General features: G+C 35.6%; 1 protein-coding gene across 3 annotated transcripts in view; it reads right to left on the bottom strand.

Annotated features, from left to right (window-relative positions):
* LOC149786738 (uncharacterized) overlaps positions 1–18,654 on the bottom strand; it is a 103,702-nt gene that overhangs the window by 22,319 nt on the left and 62,729 nt on the right. For all 3 annotated transcript variants that reach the window (XM_089978249.1, XM_089978250.1, XM_089978251.1), the window contains 2 exons: positions 14,447–14,653; positions 12,160–12,275 (listed from right to left, as the gene is read on the bottom strand). In XM_089978249.1, the coding sequence (XP_089834375.1) occupies positions 12,160–12,275; positions 14,447–14,653 (323 nt within the window). The remainder of the gene's footprint in view (positions 1–12,159; positions 12,276–14,446; positions 14,654–18,654) is intronic.

Raw genomic sequence — 18,654 nt, 5'->3', positions numbered from 1 at the left:
TCATAATTTCAATGTAGTGTCACATATATGCTCTTGAAAACAACCCAAACGTTGGAGGGTATAACATCGTTGACCCCATTAGTTACAGAATGTATCAAGATGCGTATCAGATTTAGGACTGGGCAATAATGCATCCACTTCCGGTTGGTATCAGAAAAAAGCCGTGAAGATACCAGAAAAAGAAATATCAAAAAATGCAGGCGAGAATACTCTCGGTGTGGGAAGAGTAGCAGAACGGCTTTATCTCCTCCACAAAATCACTGAAACGTTGCAGCAGCATATAGCAATTTGATTGCATTATTATACAATGATTTTCAAATCTGAAAACATAAATGCATATTATAATTGTGTTTGATATACATGTATGTAATAAAACTCTGGAATGTACATTTCGGAATAATGTTGTAAGTTTTTTGTTCTTTAAGAAACCGTTTCGAACTATTATTTCGTCTTACTGAGACATCTCCTTCAGTATTTCATTGGATTGTAATTATTGCTATTCTATCCAGGAAAAAAAAATGCCGTCTTACACAGGGTGCTGTATTAAAATACATTTCAATACTGACAGAATCAAAGCCGTCATACATATCTTCGATTATTTAAATAATTAAATCTGTTTTAAAACAACGAATTAATATATGTAAAATGCAATGCCAAGTGAATTCTCTCTCTCTCTCTCTCTCTCTCTCTCTCTCTCTCTCCAAAACTGTGCACAATTATGCTAATGCTGCCGGAAGTCTCCCAGAAATGGCTTGGCGGCCTGTATAATATACCACGTTCAACACCTTTAAAAGCAGGCTACAAACATTGAAATTAACACCAGTATTGGGCCTTGGAGAAGAGAAACATACACAAGCAACAATGTTTCATCTGCTTTCAGCCCCATTATTAAAAGATCGCAAAATGTATAGTTGTTTTGAGAGGATACAATTTTTAATTTTTCAGTCGCGTTAGTCATTACTAAATAATGCCAAGAATTATAACAAGTATTTCTCAATTGGAACAATACAAAAATAATGGATGTATTCAGTTATTTAAACCTGCCCAACGTTTTTTTTCTTATTTTTTACTGGCAATGTGAATTTTTTTAAAATCCGTTTTGTACATATATGCTATTGTACAGTGAAAACAATACAAATACTGTATTTATTTGCTTGGTCAATTTTCCTACCCGGATATGCTTTGCTCATGCAATTTTTAAGTTAGGAAACATATTAGGGCCTAGAGAGGGAGCTGTAAATATGATAATACTATATATTTGACCATGTAAATTAATTGGTGCGAAACGACAAGCACCTTGGGTACGAAACAACCAATTTCGGCTGGGTCCGAAACGACTTGTGTACGTAATGACCATGAGCCCAACATTCGTGGCCATATCAACGGTCCACGTTCATCAAGGCGCTCGAGTGCATCTGCGGCACTTGAAGAATATTTAAATGTCATCGACTCCGCTTCTTTCTATATGCTGGCCATAACGACAATAGTTAGCACATACATGTATATGCGTTATTGGCATTGTCAAGCACGGTCACTGTCATTTTGAATACAATACAAATCAGTACGACGGACATCATTTCGTGTTTGGACAATCAACGATACACGTGAAATATTGTTTCCTTGTCAAAATAGTTGCCACATCTTTTTTTCTCTAAGTATGTTCGGACAATCCCATCAGCGACCTTCACTACACTGGCTGATTATTCCACGGCTTCACCTCTCCAGTATCCACACTGACTGTAATATATTTTGGATAATGTCTGTTTTGGTTCCATTGTTTATGTCAGTATAATTTTGCTTTTAATGAGTGGACTTGCCAAGAATTTGATATTGAAGCACATGTGTTATGGATGGAAGCAAGCGATATTAATAGCATTACCCGTATCCAGGCCGACATTGCATTGATCTAAAAATAGAATTGCAAGTAATGGCAACATGTAGGGATTTTCATCCAAATGAAGCTTTCTTGAAAGTTGAGGTAGTAATGTTAAGCGAGAACAATAACTATTACGGTGCAAATATTGTATTGGCATTTGTCAACAACTGAATCATGGCGTTGTTGAACAGTGCACGGTATTTCAACAATCAAAAATAAATCGAATCAGTTTTGGATAATGTTGACGTGACAATAACTATTATAAGGTTTCTCCAGATACAGCGTATAGTAGACAGGAACAGCTGGTTCACCAATGATGCTTGTCAAAGATGCAACAGCTCATGCAGAAAAAAGAGGTAATGTATTTATACGAACTCGAAATAATGTATACAATGCTAACGTAGACCCAGACTATTTCAAGTTCTCGAATCCTAATAATAAATATGGTTTTGAATAACGTTGATCGCAAACCATTGGTGTTTCATTAAGATTTACGTTCCCAATTCCCCTCAGTCAAATTTTGCAAAGATGTTCGCAAGCTTATGTTTGGAGCTAAACACATAGACAAGTTGTTTTGTAAGAACAACTCCAACATTGCAATTTGGTGTGATACATGCGATGCTGGTGACACAATTGTATTAGAAACGTTACCTTTGTGGATGCTTGTTATCCCCTTCCCTGGATTCATAATCACGTTTGTTATAGTGTGTGCAGCCTTGACCCACTTCAACTTTGTCAGTTCTCGCACAGACCACAGATGCGGAACAGTTTCCTTGGTAAATAAGTATCCAACCTTATTGCACCAACACATGTGGTTTCTTGGTGTTTCACCATACAGCGCGAGATAATAACCTGGTACTTGGTAAGATGATATTTGTCAAAATATTATTGAGGTTTCTCTGTAGTTAAACGGCCACCAACAAACCTTTGTAGAAATTTGTCTTATCTATGCAGAAACCACTCCTCATATTGCACGTGCATTTTACAATATGTGGTCGTACATCGACCAACATCAAAACGATGACACGTGAGCTCAAGTTTCCATCAAGACTCTCTTACATTGAACAGGTTTACTACTTCTCACTGGATTACTTATTCATGTAGTTTTAATGCACGTATTTGTAGTGCTGGTGGTAGTTTTGGATGCTATGCTGTGATTCTTTTTTAAAGATACTGGTGTTGGATGGTACCAGTGGCCGAATGAAATTGATCGATGCACCTTTTCGAAATTTGTAAAATATTCTCCTTTGCATTATTAAAGCAGTTACGTATTTAAACAAAAAGTCCTATCACGAATTGAGGGCTGGTGTTACAAAAATAATAATGCGAAAATAAAGTAAACGGAATCAAAAACAAGTGTGGATCACACTGAAACTTTCTCCAGCAAAATTATCTAGAAATATTCCCGTGTACACAGCTTGATCAGCTATTGCGGCCAAGCACAAAATCCTTCAGAGATACTACAATTTTCAAAGTAAGAAGTTGCACGAATACAAAAGACTGGTGGAATATTTCCATTCCTTGTTCCAGGATTGTTATTATCAGCGGCTGCAGCAGTAACAAAATATACAGTGTTGGGGCTGTTTCAACTGTATCATGTTATGTACATATAATTTAATTGTTTATTTTTAAGTTTTTAAATTTTGTAAATTTATCCTTACAAGCTATTGTAATGTAACATTGTATGATGGATTGACCTTGTCCAAAATTTAGTTAGTTTCTGCATGACCTGACTGACATTTTTATGAAAAAAAAGTATTTTCTTTTTAATGTTAACAGCTAATACATAGCTAATGTACTCCGTATGTCTATGAGTTTAATATCAGGATTATTAAGGTAAACAATAATGAGTAAATATTCATTTTGGTTTTGTATCATATGTTGTGACCAAGAGTTTTTCGCTGAATTTTATTTTCTTCAAATTATTGAATTCAAGTCATGGAAATATTGAAATGCCCTGACACAATTCTTGGATAAGACACTTACTGAAATTGATAGTGAATTCAAACCTGTAATTATATTTCCGTGATTCTAATATGGACAGTTAACACATCAACACGTCAATAGCTACCGCAGACACATCATCGACTTCAGTTTTGGATGTCTTCGATTCTTGTACGAGTTTTATTCAGGACATTTATATATTAGGACTTGTGTCTGTAACTATTGTATTCATTTGGGATTTAATTCGCAAGACCGTTAAGTTCTTTTTGTCTCAGTTTTACTTTGTATTCTAGGGAAATAAATTATTTCTTAAATTGTACAAATTTTGTTGTCTATTACTTTTTTCAAATATGTACTTTAAGAGCATAGACTAGTAATAATCATCAAAGTTTTTAAAAGTGGCTGTGGAAGGCAGTGTATAAAACAGGATGAGGCCTTCGATTTCCATGCACGAGTCATCAACTACCCTCGGTTAGAGGTCTTCGATTACCTGGTCTCTGAAGATCGTACATTGACATGTCCTGGATTATTTGCTATTGCAAAATCAATCAATATGTTCGTGCTGTTTTTATGAGAGATGAACATGTGTCGATGGATCCACTCACAGATGAAGGTGGCATCATCAATCTGGATTCTTCAACAGGATCAGAAACTCACTGGGGCACATAGTGACACTTGAACGAAGTTTGTATTTTGAGTAGTATGGATTTGAAACCTGGTTGAAGTTGCTAATTATTTATCCCGGGGAGCCAGTGTTACACGGTAGAAGAAAACTATTTTATTAAAATTTACCTTATCAAACTTATATTTGGACATATTTCAGCTGAAGCGTTGTGTGCAGTGGAGCGTTCACAGACAAAACCGGCACTTATTGATTTTATATACGTTAAAAATATATAAATGTCAGTAAACATTTACGGACAATAGTCAGCTCGACGACACGGTGCTGAATTGGATCTGAACCGATTTGACACTAAAGCTGAGTTTACGATAAAGGATGTTGGCGTTGACGATGCGATCTTGACATTATTGGCATACCTAAAAGTCTAATGTTGACATTCAAGATTGTTTTGTCCAGTTGAAAGGAACTATCGCAAAACGACTGGCTCGCTGATGAAGTAGCGGAATTTACCGTCGACGGCGGGTTGGATCAGCTGCCACCAGATATTGAAATCCATAACAACTTTGCGTCTCATTGGTGTTACTAAACCCTTGAATGAACTGCAATACAAATGCTTTTAGAGGTCAAGTAGAAAGTGTCATTAGTGACAACCATAATGTACCACTTTATGGCAAGGCTTGCTTAGATATTTAACAATTGCTCTTGAAAACGTCCAAGAGTAAACTGCAGTAAAAGATGCAAAATTGCTGTATGATTAATTCTACCTGTCAAAATATAATTTCCCTATGTATCCACTCCGGTTATGTACACCAGCGAATGGTTTACACCAACTTTACCTCAGCTTAGACAAAACCAATTTAAACAGTTATTCAGAAAGGATGCATTTAGTGGGAAAAGACCATCGTTAGATACTTTTTATTCTGAACTAGTTTTCACCAAAAGAAAACTGATATTAGACATGACTGTGTTAAATAGAAATATCACTTCACTATTATACACACACACACACACACACACACACACACATATATATATATATATATATATATATATATATATATATATATATATATATATATATATATATATATATATATATAGTTGTTTCAAAAGGTACTTATAAAGGACATATCAAAAGAAAGTAAAATTCATATTCATGATTGACTGTTTTCATTACATTGTATGCAGCATATCTTGGTGTGCAAATAGTGTAGAGTATTAATGAGATAATGTACATATTTTAATACCACCTGTTGTTCTTGTTTAGATATAATTATACAATTAAGTTTTCATTCTTCACACCAAAACATTTACAATTGCATATGTGCACAAATCACCTGCCCATCGTAATGATAATTACTGGGGGGCGCGAGATCATTTTATACAACTTACACTGCCTAAACGGGTAAGTCCTAAATTAATAGACTATAAATGAGTAGAAGCCAATATATTATATGTGCTGGCTCGACCTAGACAGAATATGTGTGGGATTTTTAAGAAAAGTAGTCAGCGCTTTAGGTCTCATTAAGGCGCGTGGAAAGTAATATAAAATCAGACGCATTTTGTCCAGGCAAATAGTTGCAATGGCTCAATCAAAATGAGAAGAGTTTTTATTTAGGTCTCAAATGTCGATTTTCAATTGTTCAAAAAACTAACAATATTGACGTTTTTATTTTTCTGTGAACGATTTTATTGGTAATTTTTCTAAACAGTAGGCCTTGAAGTTAAGATACGAGTATGCATGTGGAGAAGTGCTCAGATTTATATGAGAGCAGTTGCCTGGGATTATAACTTACATAAATACAACCAATTTCAATAAAATAAAACGAATCTATGTTTTTGAAAAACAAAATCAACATTCTTGGAAAATTACCATGATCAGAAAAAACATCATCAAAGAAAGGTAAATAGATCTTTCTAAAACCCAAAAATATTTTGTCACTTATATTTTCAAAATAGATCTCACCACAGGGTGCAAGGGCATGGAAAGATATTTGTTTGTTCCGGTCAGAACAAAATTATTGCAGAACATAATATACGGAGTCGTTAATAGTGTGTCGACATAATGTCAGAGAGTGTCAGGGAGAGAAAGAGATAATGCAATACAAGATATTTGTATACGATTCTATATCATTATGCTAGCGTAAAAACAAACTTCCTGCAGAAAAGAAACACGTAGCATTGTATATATTTCCCTCTACTTGCAGAACTATTAAAAAAATATGTTTTCAGATTGCAAAAATACCTAATTTGTAATATTATAAATTCGATAGAATGTGAACTTGAATTATGTTTTGACTTTACTGCAACGTGTCTCTTCTTAGAAACATTTGATCAACTGACAAAGCATTTGATTGAGCATACATTTACAAGTGACAAAATGGCGTTGAAGAGGATCGAATGAAGGTATCTGAGTACAAATGTCTACAGATATAAGTATCTCGATTTGTTTGCAAAATTATATGAAATTAATAATATACTGGTTCTACGCAGCATGGATTCAATCAGAATTTACAAATCAAGATGACTAGTATACTCACATTAGAAACTTTGATCATACTGGCAATCGTAGAGGAGTCGAAACATGTATGAATTCAACCTTACGGTCTTGCTTCCACACAGCACGTTGCAGTACTAGTGTTATATAAGATTATTGCTGACTCATAAGAGCTATAGTAATAAACTATTGTGTTAAGGATAATATGATTAATTAACACGATTCAATAATATGCACAAAAACGACTAACACATGCGTCGAAAGAACATCCAGAATCACAAATCATATTGTTAAAATGTTGTACTATTTGGCTATGTGTCAACCGTTGCCTGTGAACGCTTTTAGACGAGTGGTGCATATTAGGTACATTGTAATGAGAACACTGACAAGTAATTTTTAACAAAAGCCATCTCTACAAGAGTAAGTTGAGCTGAATATTTGATTGGGACACAAACAGCCAATGACTTCGAGAAACCCTTCACCCTTCTTGAAACCTCTGAACGGATTCTTGCTTAGGAACAAGTGTGAACAGTTACAGAAACGACGGAAGGTTAGACTAGCTTAAGACCCTAACATATTCACTAAATTAGATGTTCTCCTGTGCATCAGGAATAATTTTATAACAGGACTTAGAGTATAGCATGTAAAAAGGTAACATCTATATAGCTGTTGTGTACAGAGGACAGCATTTGCCATACAAAAATTATTCCCTTATCTTTAATGGTTATGAGCCTCTTCGAAAGTTATATTTTAATGTACTGTTGCATTGGCTTCACACACATTTTACTGTGGGATTTTCATCTCTGGCGCTTTTATTGTATTACCGGTTGCCTTTTCCTGTGATTTGTTATTAGCAGTGTTGCTGTTCTTTTCCTACTCAAAGTTTTGTATGATTAGCGTGTATCAATTCGCAGCTAGGAAACGTTTCTTTAAATTGTACATGTCTCCACTTTGGAATTCACAATATGTGCCTGCATTATTTAACCAATAATCGAAGACAAACGAAAAGCCTTCATAGCTTACAAAAAATCCCCTAATGAACGGACGCTTGCTGCTCTCAGAAGTGCCCGAAGCAGCATTCAACGCATCGCTAGACAGTGCTAGAACGAGTACTGGCAACAACTGTGTGACGGAATCCAGCGCAGTGTCGAGTCCGGAAACATCCAAGTTATGTACAGTGGCATCAAGAAGGTTCTAGTCCCTACAGTGAAAGGGGTCGCCCATGTGAAATCTCTGACTGGAGAGAAGATCACTGACGTTGAACAACAGATGGCCAGATGGGTGGAGGACTACTCAGAGCAACATTCCCGATAAACGTCAGTCACCGATGCGGCACTTAGAAGCATAAAAAAACTGTCCACCATGAAGGAGCTCGACAAAGTGCCAACATTAGAGGAGCCCAGCAAAGCTATCGACTCCCTCCTAAACGGTAAACCACCAGGTAGTGACAGCATCCATCCCTAAGGTATCAAACTTGGGAAACCAACATTGCTTCAGCCGCTGCATGAGATACTTTGTCTCTGCTGGGAGGAAGAAGCTATCGACTCCTTCCTAAACGGTAAACCACCAGGTAGTGACAGCATCCATCCCTAAGGTATCAAACTTGGGAAACCAACATTGCTTCAGCCGCTGCATGAGATACTTTGTCTCTGCTGGGAGGAAGAAGACATGCGCAACGCTACGATTGTGACCGTTTACAAAAACGAGGGCGACCGCAGCGATTGTAATAATTACAGAGGGATCTCGCTCCTGAGCATCGTTGGAAAAGTGTATGACGACATCATACTCAACAGGTTGCAGCTGCTGGCGGACCATGTGCATCCAGAATCCCAGTGCGGCTTCAGAGCAGGCAGGTCGACGACAGACATGATCTTCTCCCTACGACAACTCCAAGAGAAGAGCAGAGAGCAAGGTCAACCACTCTACATGATGTGCATCGACCTTACTAAGGCCTTTGATCTGGTCAGCAGGAAGGGCCTTTTTGAACTTCTCAGTAAGATTGGTTGCCCCCACCCTCAAAATCCCGCAGCACGATAATCTCTTTCCATGCCGATATGATGGATCCATCTCAGCTTCCTTCCCAATCAACATCGGCGTTAAGCAGGGCTGCGTGCTGGCTCCAACCCTTATCGGGATCTTCTTCTCCCTGCTCATGTCCTTCGCCTTCGACTCGTCTGCTGATGGCGTATATCTTCACACGATGTCAGACGGAAGGCTGATCAACTTGGCAAGACTGCGCTCGAAGACCAAAGTGAGGTCTATGCTTTTTGCAGATGACGCGGATCTTGTGATCCACACTGAGAACGCCCTTCAGACACTGGAGACCTTTCACTGATGCCTGCAAGCAGTTTGGGCAATCAGCCTGGAGAAAAACAAAAGTCAGTGCTCAAGATACCACCATTGCCACTTCCATCAAAATTAACGGTGTCACCCTGGAAGCAGTAAGCAACTTTACTTACCTGGGGTTAACCGTCAGCCACACTCACTCGCTTGATGTGGAGCTGAACAGAAGACTTGTAAAGTCAAACACCATCATGGTACAACTAACGAAAAGGGTGGGGGGAAAAAACGCGCTGACAGAGCACACAAAGATCCAAGTATACCAGGCCTGCGTTCGCAGCAACCTTAAATATGGAAGTGAGACCTGGAGCACATACATGAAGCAAGAGCGCCTGTTCCACTCCTTCCATATACGGTGCCTAAAACGCATTTTGAAAATCAGCTGGCAAGACCGCGTCCCACACAATGATATCCTGTAGCTTGCAGTTACCCCCAGCATGTACTCCCTGCTGAGCAATCGCCGCCTTCGATGGCTTTGACACGTCCGCATGGAGGATGGGAAGATTCCAAAGGACATCCTATATGGACAGCTTGCCACTGATACCAAAATAGACGGCCGCCCCTCACTCCGTTTCAAGGATGTGTGCAACAGGAACATGAAGGCATGTGACATTTCACCCAAGTGATGGCCGAGGACCAAGGAACCTGAAGACTGACGTTAAACAAGGGCGTAGCAGTCGCTGGTGCGAGGAGATGCCAGTTGACAGCAGAGAAACGTGAGAGAAAGAAGAGCGGTAGCAACCGCAGTAACTCAAGACTTCCCAGTATGTCTACACCAACTGCAACAGGGACTCTTACACGTGCATAGGCCTGCATATCCACAGCAAGATATAATACTTAACACGTATTATAATCCTGCTAAATATACAAATTGTTAGATATTTTTGTGTGAATATTTATCCTCCCAAATGTGCATAATAAAGAAAATTTTGCCTTCTGCTGTGCCTGACGTAGTTGCTCTAAGATCAAACAACAACAACAACAAATAGATAACAAAAACATATTAATTTAAGGTAAATCTCTCTTTGAGAACACGGCAAACAAAAACATTTCGAGAGAGACAAAGACATACACGCATACGATCACTTTTATTATATATGCAGGCCTAGCTGAATACATTTCAGTTCAGCGTCATTAAATGTAGTTAAAGCTACGTAACTAGTTTTAAATGCTTCGTGTGAAACAAATTAGGTATTGTTAGCTACATTTAATGACTGTGACCTGAAAGATGACTGTTATAGATATGATAGAAGTCTCAATGCTGTGTGAAATGAACTATGACAGTAAACACTGATCCATGCAAATAGACTATAGACCTATACACTTCATACCCTACCAACTATCTTAACAACTATAGAAAACATAATGACAGCCAGAAATATGTGTTATGTCAAGCATGATTGATTCTATTTTTGCTAAGCATCTCCATTATGCCCCAGCTGACTTAAAAATATGCCTGTAATAATTAATGACACAATAATGCACTTATCCGCCAGAAGGAAGTATTTATCCGTCAACATATTAATCCAAAAGCAAATTTCACGGTAGCACTTGCTATATTTCCAAGACAGAAAAATAAATTTTCAAAGAATCCGTGAACTTGAAAGTTTAGCACATGTTTATCCACCAGAGTCCGAATTTGGAGGGTCTTTAATACACGGGGGTAGTTATACAATCAACATTAAGGAAAACAAATGTATGTCACAGTTTCATCTCCTCCAAAGAAAAGGAGATATATACGATAGTGACACAGATCACTAATAACCCGTGAATAACCCAAGCTCGGACACTCATGCTTAATGTAAGTGTTCGTCATAATAATAGCCTATACACTACAGCATAGGTATAGGCTCAGTTACTTTTCATTACTTACATTAAAATTTTCTACATTGGAACTGATGAAAATGAAATATTTTCTTGTAATAAATATTAATTATTTATTGTTAATTTCATATAAAATCCATATATTAAATGTGAAAATACCTCAGTACTATGTAACGTTTTATGTTGTTATTGTTTTTGGCTTACGCATGAAAACTGTGTACTTCGGATGACACGGTCACGCCACAATCCCCATTAACTTATTTTGCGAATGTACCGCATGTAAACATTGGAGCGTGAACTATATTGCACACGTTAGAAGTTCTATTTTACTTTAAAGGAAATTATTGGGTGAGATAAAGAATCTACGTTGGGGTTTGGACCGAGAGAAGCACATACGAGTCACGGGGTTACATTATATGTATCCCCCCATCCATCGGCAAGCCTCATGGGGAGACAAATAATGTAACCCCTTGACTGGGATTTCCTAGTCTCTGTCCAAACACCAACATAGATTATATATGCAGCGGTGTTATGATGACAAGAGGCAGTGGCAAACTTCAGACGTAGTGTAATGCTATACTAAGGTTTCAGTTGAATAAAGTAACGGGATTAGAAGTTTTATAACGTTATTAAACTTTGAACCTTTGATCTTACATTTTGAAGCCACCGTCATTACCACCTTAAAGGCTATACTTATATCCAGCCGTTCTAAAACGACATCGAGACAATAATAAGAAGAATAACAACAAAAATAATACTAAATTAGTATTACACTTGATCATCATCACTTGGTTATTATCTTCGTTTTAATCAATAGCGTTATTATAATCAAAGTTATCATTATTTAGAATATTGTTATGATTGTTGTTAACTTTTGTAATATCATTATCGCAAAGAATTTATTACATCGTCATAATGTTTATCATCGTCATCGATTCAATACCTTGCATAATCCTTCCTGCCGTGGTTATTTGGAAGTTGCAGAGATCTTGTCGTCAGCAAGAAGCCAAAAAGCATGCTAAATATGCTAAACATAACAATCGGTAATCTGCTCACCTATACTTCTCTCTCAGTCGTGTTTCTATTGTACGGATCATCAGAGTCTCCAGGCTTTTCAGCAATGTTTTGAAAGCATCTGTCGGATTGGCCTTCCATTCCAGGAGTTTCAGCTCCTGAAAGGTTTTAAATTTATTATTTTAGTAACATACAAACTCCAAACGTGAAGGATATCTAACGTAAAGAACAAAATATGATACAATTTGAACTGCCGATACTTTAATGTAGACATGTATTGAAGCGGAGCTTTCGGAAAAAAATGGCATGGCAAAAGAAAAATCAAATTTGTTTAAAATGTATTTTTTTTTTAAATCTAGGAATTTTTGGAAACGACATATCAAACGATTCCCGAGGTGAATTTGTTATGATGGACTTGTCTGTTATAAAACATCTTTGCTAGCCAAGGTTCCAATAACACTATTTACGCCTTGGTGGATTGATCAGATCTGCCCGTGCCTTGTCTTAGTGACTTCTCTTGGAATTCATGTGTTGCCATCTTTAGCATGGAATTCCAAACTAAAATTTTGCGTGGTGCATTGTACATCGTCTGAAAACGGTGGTGGCAATTGACCTAACAATGACTAAGTTTAACATTGAAAATATGACTATGTACCAGAGGGAAGCCATTGCAGTTGCATTTGAGTGAAAAGTACTTTGTGCATACACTGACCGGCACTGGAAAAGTGCTTATTTATCAGTCCATTCGAAATGTGTTCTCCTCCATTGTCTCGACTAAACAGGAACATTGTTCAAATTTGAACAACTAAATGGTGGGTGGATGCAGTGGCTTGCCTGCGCCTCCAGTGAAATGCACGGACCCGAAGCACAGAAATATCTGCTCGATATGCCAAGGTGTAGAAAGGGTTATCGAAACCTTGGCTTGCAAAGATGGTGATAACATTGAAATACAAGAATTAATTCCGATAAATGTATAATGATAGCTCCATACTGAACTGAAGCGAATTCTAAATTTACATTCAAAACAATATAACCATGACACCTTAGTGAATACAGACAATATTGAAAATGAGTCCAGGTATAGTTCATATATAATTTAAAAGCACATTACTACTGAATACAGCACAGATAGATTAAGAATTTGTCATAGATTCTACTGAGTTTGATCTCGGAAGATCATGCTAACGATAGAATATTTACCTTTAGCAAAATCAGATACAACATTTGATCGATGTGCAATGTAATTGGTGAATGTAGTGTCTTTCCGATGTAGCCCCTTTTAAAGTTTGAAAATAAAGTTAATTGTTGATAATGTTTTATATTATTGTGAACATCTCTTCGCTTCATGGAACCGAGTAATTAAACAACAAAGTAGATGTACTTGTCCCTAAACGCCCAAACCCATTGTATGTCCTTTTTTAATCGAAATGGTATTGGAGAAAACATTATCTCATGTTTCCCCAGGAATTGTCAAAACTAAAAGAAGTAAATATGAATATGAGGGTATATGTAATACAGGATGTAGCTATGAAAACTTTGCGTATGTTCTTTTGCGCTCTTGTTCTGTGTGAATTTATTAACATAAATAATTATAAATAAATCTTGATTATATTCAGCTCGGTCTATGCAAATTCTGATATTTTTCTTTCGAACACGGGGTAATATGTGGATGTACTCTTGGGACCTAAGCTTCATCACTGCTGGGACAATGTTGGAAGTGGTCGATCTGCTAAGGGGATATATGGAAATATAACACTAATCTTCACTATGAAGTCTAAATAGAATTTGACGTTATGGGCGATATATGATACAATGTTAATTCCATATTACGGATATCATTATGAACTCTAACTGGAATATAAAATTAACACGTGGGGCTGAATATACCTTAATAACGCAATACTATCAAGATGTCGTCACTATAGATATCTTTGGAACTATTGACAGGATAGATAGACAGACAGAGACACCTAATTTAATAATTGAAAAATTGTAGAATATCTGGAAAATGATTCTTTTTTCAGAATATGTTTCTATGACTATTACAGGTCGACATAAAATTTGACTTTATTCCAAAAATTCAATTGCATCATTAAATGAGCTTCTTGAAAGTCAACATTACATTCAATAGGGTAAAATTTCTTAAGATTACCCTTTCAACGTGCTCAAATTTATATCATGCTCTTTGATTTGTTGCATTTAAATTCTCTTTAGTTCTATCTGAAACCAAAACATTTATCTACGGAGATCGGAAATGAAGGATTGGAGAAAATGTGAAGATTTGCCTTTTGCTTTGCATAATAAATACGACATAAATTCAAATTCTCACCAGATTACCATCAAATGCTATAATCTGCCACTCGTCCAACTGTCCGCAGTATTTGCTTATTTTTCTTTTTGTATCTTCCATCACGGCTGCCCTGTCCTCCATCGGAACCATGTCCCATTTGTTGCACACAAAAATCATGTTGCTAAGACCCTTCATATGATCTTCTTTTGAGGCAGATACTGCTACCGCCTCGATCAATTTTTTTATCTGAAAAAAGTATATTCGTTTGACTTTCTGCAAAAAACACAACTTATCTGTTTTTGTAAATTTATTTAAGTATATTATATGCTACATGCATATTTAATTTGGTTAATTGTCGCGCCCAAATCCAATTGCTTTGACATGTTCTAAATCCACAGTAAGAGAATAATAATGACAACACACAGATTTTAATGAAAATTACATAGAAGTTACATTACTCGCTTTTGTCCCGTAATATGAGTTTAGTACCAAATGTTTATTATATGCATATATTCACTGAAGTTGACTTATTGTATGAGTTAAATTCGATGCTTTGTTATAATAACACACTTTGCGATTTCCATTCTCTCAACACCTGCTTGATACAAATAAATGATATTACGTGTTCCATATATATGTTATATTACGTGTCCCATATATATTTTTATTACGTTGCAAATGTCGACGTGGATGACATTTTTTGAACAAGATGAATAAGACGAAAAATAAGATTAAATCAACTTTACTACTGTCATCCAAGTTAAGATGCTCACACAAGTTTAAATGTTAAAAATCCCAAATACAATACAATGTTTCCAATGAATTGATAATATAACAATCGGCTTTGATATTAAATACGCAACAACAAAATGTTTCAAAGCTAAGGTTTAAAGATCAGTGACAAGCAGGCGTTCTTGTCCAGTCACCATTTAAAGAAATATAGACGGATAGAAACAGCTATCTGTGATAGATTCACTCAAAATATTCTTGGTCTGAAAATGTGGAAACAAGAGGGTAGATGCCATATAGGATGCTTTTTGTTGAATATTAACATAGAAAGAGTGAATGCTGTACCTCAAAATATGTAGTTGACTGAGGGGATAATAATTCTGCTACAGAAAGTTAAGGATTGTCGGAAAATACTGAATGTTTTTTCCTTCTGTCAGATAAAGATTTATTGTAGTGAACGGTTGACCATAAATTAAAGACTAGACTATGCAGGTATTTCCATTGAGCAGAGAAAATGACACTGGTAGAAGCATTTGATGAGACAATATTTCAAATATATAGTTATATCTTCACGGCTATTTAAAACGTTATACATAAGGCACACATTAATTTCAAATATGTGAAAAGCTCAAATGTCAAAATACAAACAAGTTTAAAAAAGTGCTATCTTTTGAACTTTACTAAGGAAACGTTTTAAATCAGGCAAGTAACTGTATGTAATCCAGTTGTGTACAAATTGAACTACGTCAAAGGAAATTATATGCAGAGCATGCTTTACCAGCAAGAGTTACTTCTGTACGACAAACAATATACATATAGACAGTTAAAAGACTTTAAGAACGACAAATATTACTTATAAAGTCGAAACTGAATTGGACGATTTTAAAGAAGACCATATTAATACTGTGCTCAAAATATGTATTTAAATGAAATAAAAAAATATATACTCTCCAACAATAGGCATTACATATTTGATGATTATTAAGTAATGAGTTTGTAAAATAAATGGTCAATAATCGAGGTAGGAAACATTTACTCCTAAGAAATATATGTTTTCGTCATTTAATTGATTTTAGTGGAGAAAGTTTTAGGAGAAATCTTGCTTTAACTATTGTTGTTTATGTAATAGAGTAGTAGTAGTGTAATTCTTCGATAGCAAATACCTATATTATGTTTTCGTTTTAAATGTCGATCAGTTGGGGGTGAGAGTTTTGAATATCTAATCGGAGGGATATCATCAAAAACGTCCGATGTTGAGTTTTGTAAAGATTTTTGTACGCTACATAGCATAGTCAGTTTTTATTATAACTTCTTTATGTACACTTTAATGTTGAACGTTATTCATATAAAACAAATATAAATTACCATTAACAAAAACGTTTGTGTTTATTTAATAAGTGAAGCAATAGCCATTGAAATTGAGATACAAATTCATTAAAGCCAAAATATCAATAACTCCTATTCTGCAGAATGTAATGCATACATATAGGAATTGAAAGCATACATTTAGGAATTGAACACAAATATAACCGACAAACACTACTCAGTGACAATTTGAATGAACACAATGGGTGGACACGATATGTTAACTAAAATTAAGGCACATACAAATTGTATAGGTTATGAAGTTTCCAAACGATTGTCAGGTGTTTCATTTTCCGGCATGAAAACATTTGATCGTGTTTTGCATATTTGACACAATTTATATCTGATTTAATTGTTTGTTAGTTATCAAATATTTTTTCCTTAATTTCGTTAATTACATGTCAAATTCATGTTGTTTTGTTTACTAGGAAATCGATTCTTTTTCCAGAAAATAGTCTGACCTTGACTTCATTTTTGTAAACAAAAAAAGGCTGATCTGAATCCGGATCTTGACTCAAATTAGTAACAGTCACGTGTGCACAGTTTTGTTTTATTTATTTTTATTGTGGGAATAATAAGGATGAGATCGATGCTGTGTTGGTTACGTTACCCTCGACGTGTAAATAGCTTTTAGTGAAATGAACAACATTTTAACTCGGAGTAAAATGATTTTTTTTCAAGGTCATACTGGGGCTACGTGATTTTTTTATGCGATCAACTATTGCGTAATTAGGCATTTCCGAAAATGCTCATTACTTAGTTTTAATAGTGATCATTTGTGATCTCTCAGTCGGGCTTCTAAACACTGGGACGTAAATGTGTTTCTGTTGTTGTGTCATTTGTATGATTACATTTTAACGTTAATTCGAATTATTTGGATTCTAAACGATTGATTCGTTTCTCTTGACATATGTTGTGTGCTTATACAAACTTATAGGACAAAATTGTGTTTTAATTAATTAAAACACAAGATTATTTCTTGTGTTTTTACAAGGAACTGTAGACAACAACATTGAACAGGATACAGTATACGCCAATGCATTCCATCTTAGATTCTTTGACGGGACTCGAACTTGAATTCATTAGAACATTTCATTAATAGGACTTTTAAAATTTTATTCGTGGATTAATCTTGGATTATTTCTGGAATTGATTCTTAAAACGTAAGTTCTTATTCTTTCACTTTTTACAGTATTTTACCAGGGAACTAAATTATTTGCTGCATTTCTCAAAGCTTGTTGTTTTCAATCTTTCTTGTGTTGCTGTTTATTCGAGCCTAAACACGTAACATAAGACAAATTGGGTGCTCGTCCTCAGGATTATTTTGAATTTTAGCCAGAATATTTAGGAAAACTTTGTCTTTTGAAATTTGAATTCCCCCAGTTGTGGAAATGTTTAGTGAAACCGGCAAGCCTTTTCACAAATTTCATCAAAAATGAAAATATGTCTTTCAAATCCTACCTAGGAACAATTAGACCTTTTCAAGAAAGATGAATTAATTCAACATGCCAGAAAATCTTTCTGAGGTAAATCCTTCCTTAAAAAGCAAGAAATAACACTAGATGTTAATAGTAACAAAATGTAGTCTGCACAGAGTAAAAAAAAACATAATGAAATGTCATTTATCATTTAAAGTAAGATACTAAAAGCATAATCAACTGATTGTTACCGATAACGGCAACGGTCGTTGCCATATAAATACTTATTGGTGTAGCAATAGTTACCAACGTATTAGTTACATAAACCACATGTTTTCCGAATTATTTAATTCCAATGAAATATAAACAACATGTGTACATTAACACCGAGAAAAATTAAAATTCTTCATTGAAAGTGTTAAAGAGAATAAATCCAGTGTTGTGATTGTATTACGATGCATTCTTTATCTTGGTCCACTAAATCATATCAAAATAAAATGCAAAATGAGCAATACACTTAGGAACATGAAAAACCAGAAATGAGCAGAGAATGTACACGTATGGTCGTAAGAATACACTTTAGGAAAATTCTTTGTTTAGTCAGGAGATTCTATAATGTCTCCAACGTACCATTGCACTTATTTCATAGTTACTCCCAAATTTAAAATAATTGACTGAACGTACAGTGTAAACTACATCTACACTTTCTAATGAACAGGGACTCAAATGCCCATC

This window comes from Sinohyriopsis cumingii, chromosome 12 (genome assembly GCF_028554795.1).
Source record: "Sinohyriopsis cumingii isolate HCF-2022 chromosome 12, ASM2855479v2, whole genome shotgun sequence".
Lineage (NCBI taxonomy): Eukaryota > Metazoa > Mollusca > Bivalvia > Unionida > Unionidae > Sinohyriopsis > Sinohyriopsis cumingii.
The sequence above is the reverse complement of the archived record's forward strand: the minus strand, read 5'-3'. Positions and strand labels throughout refer to the sequence as shown.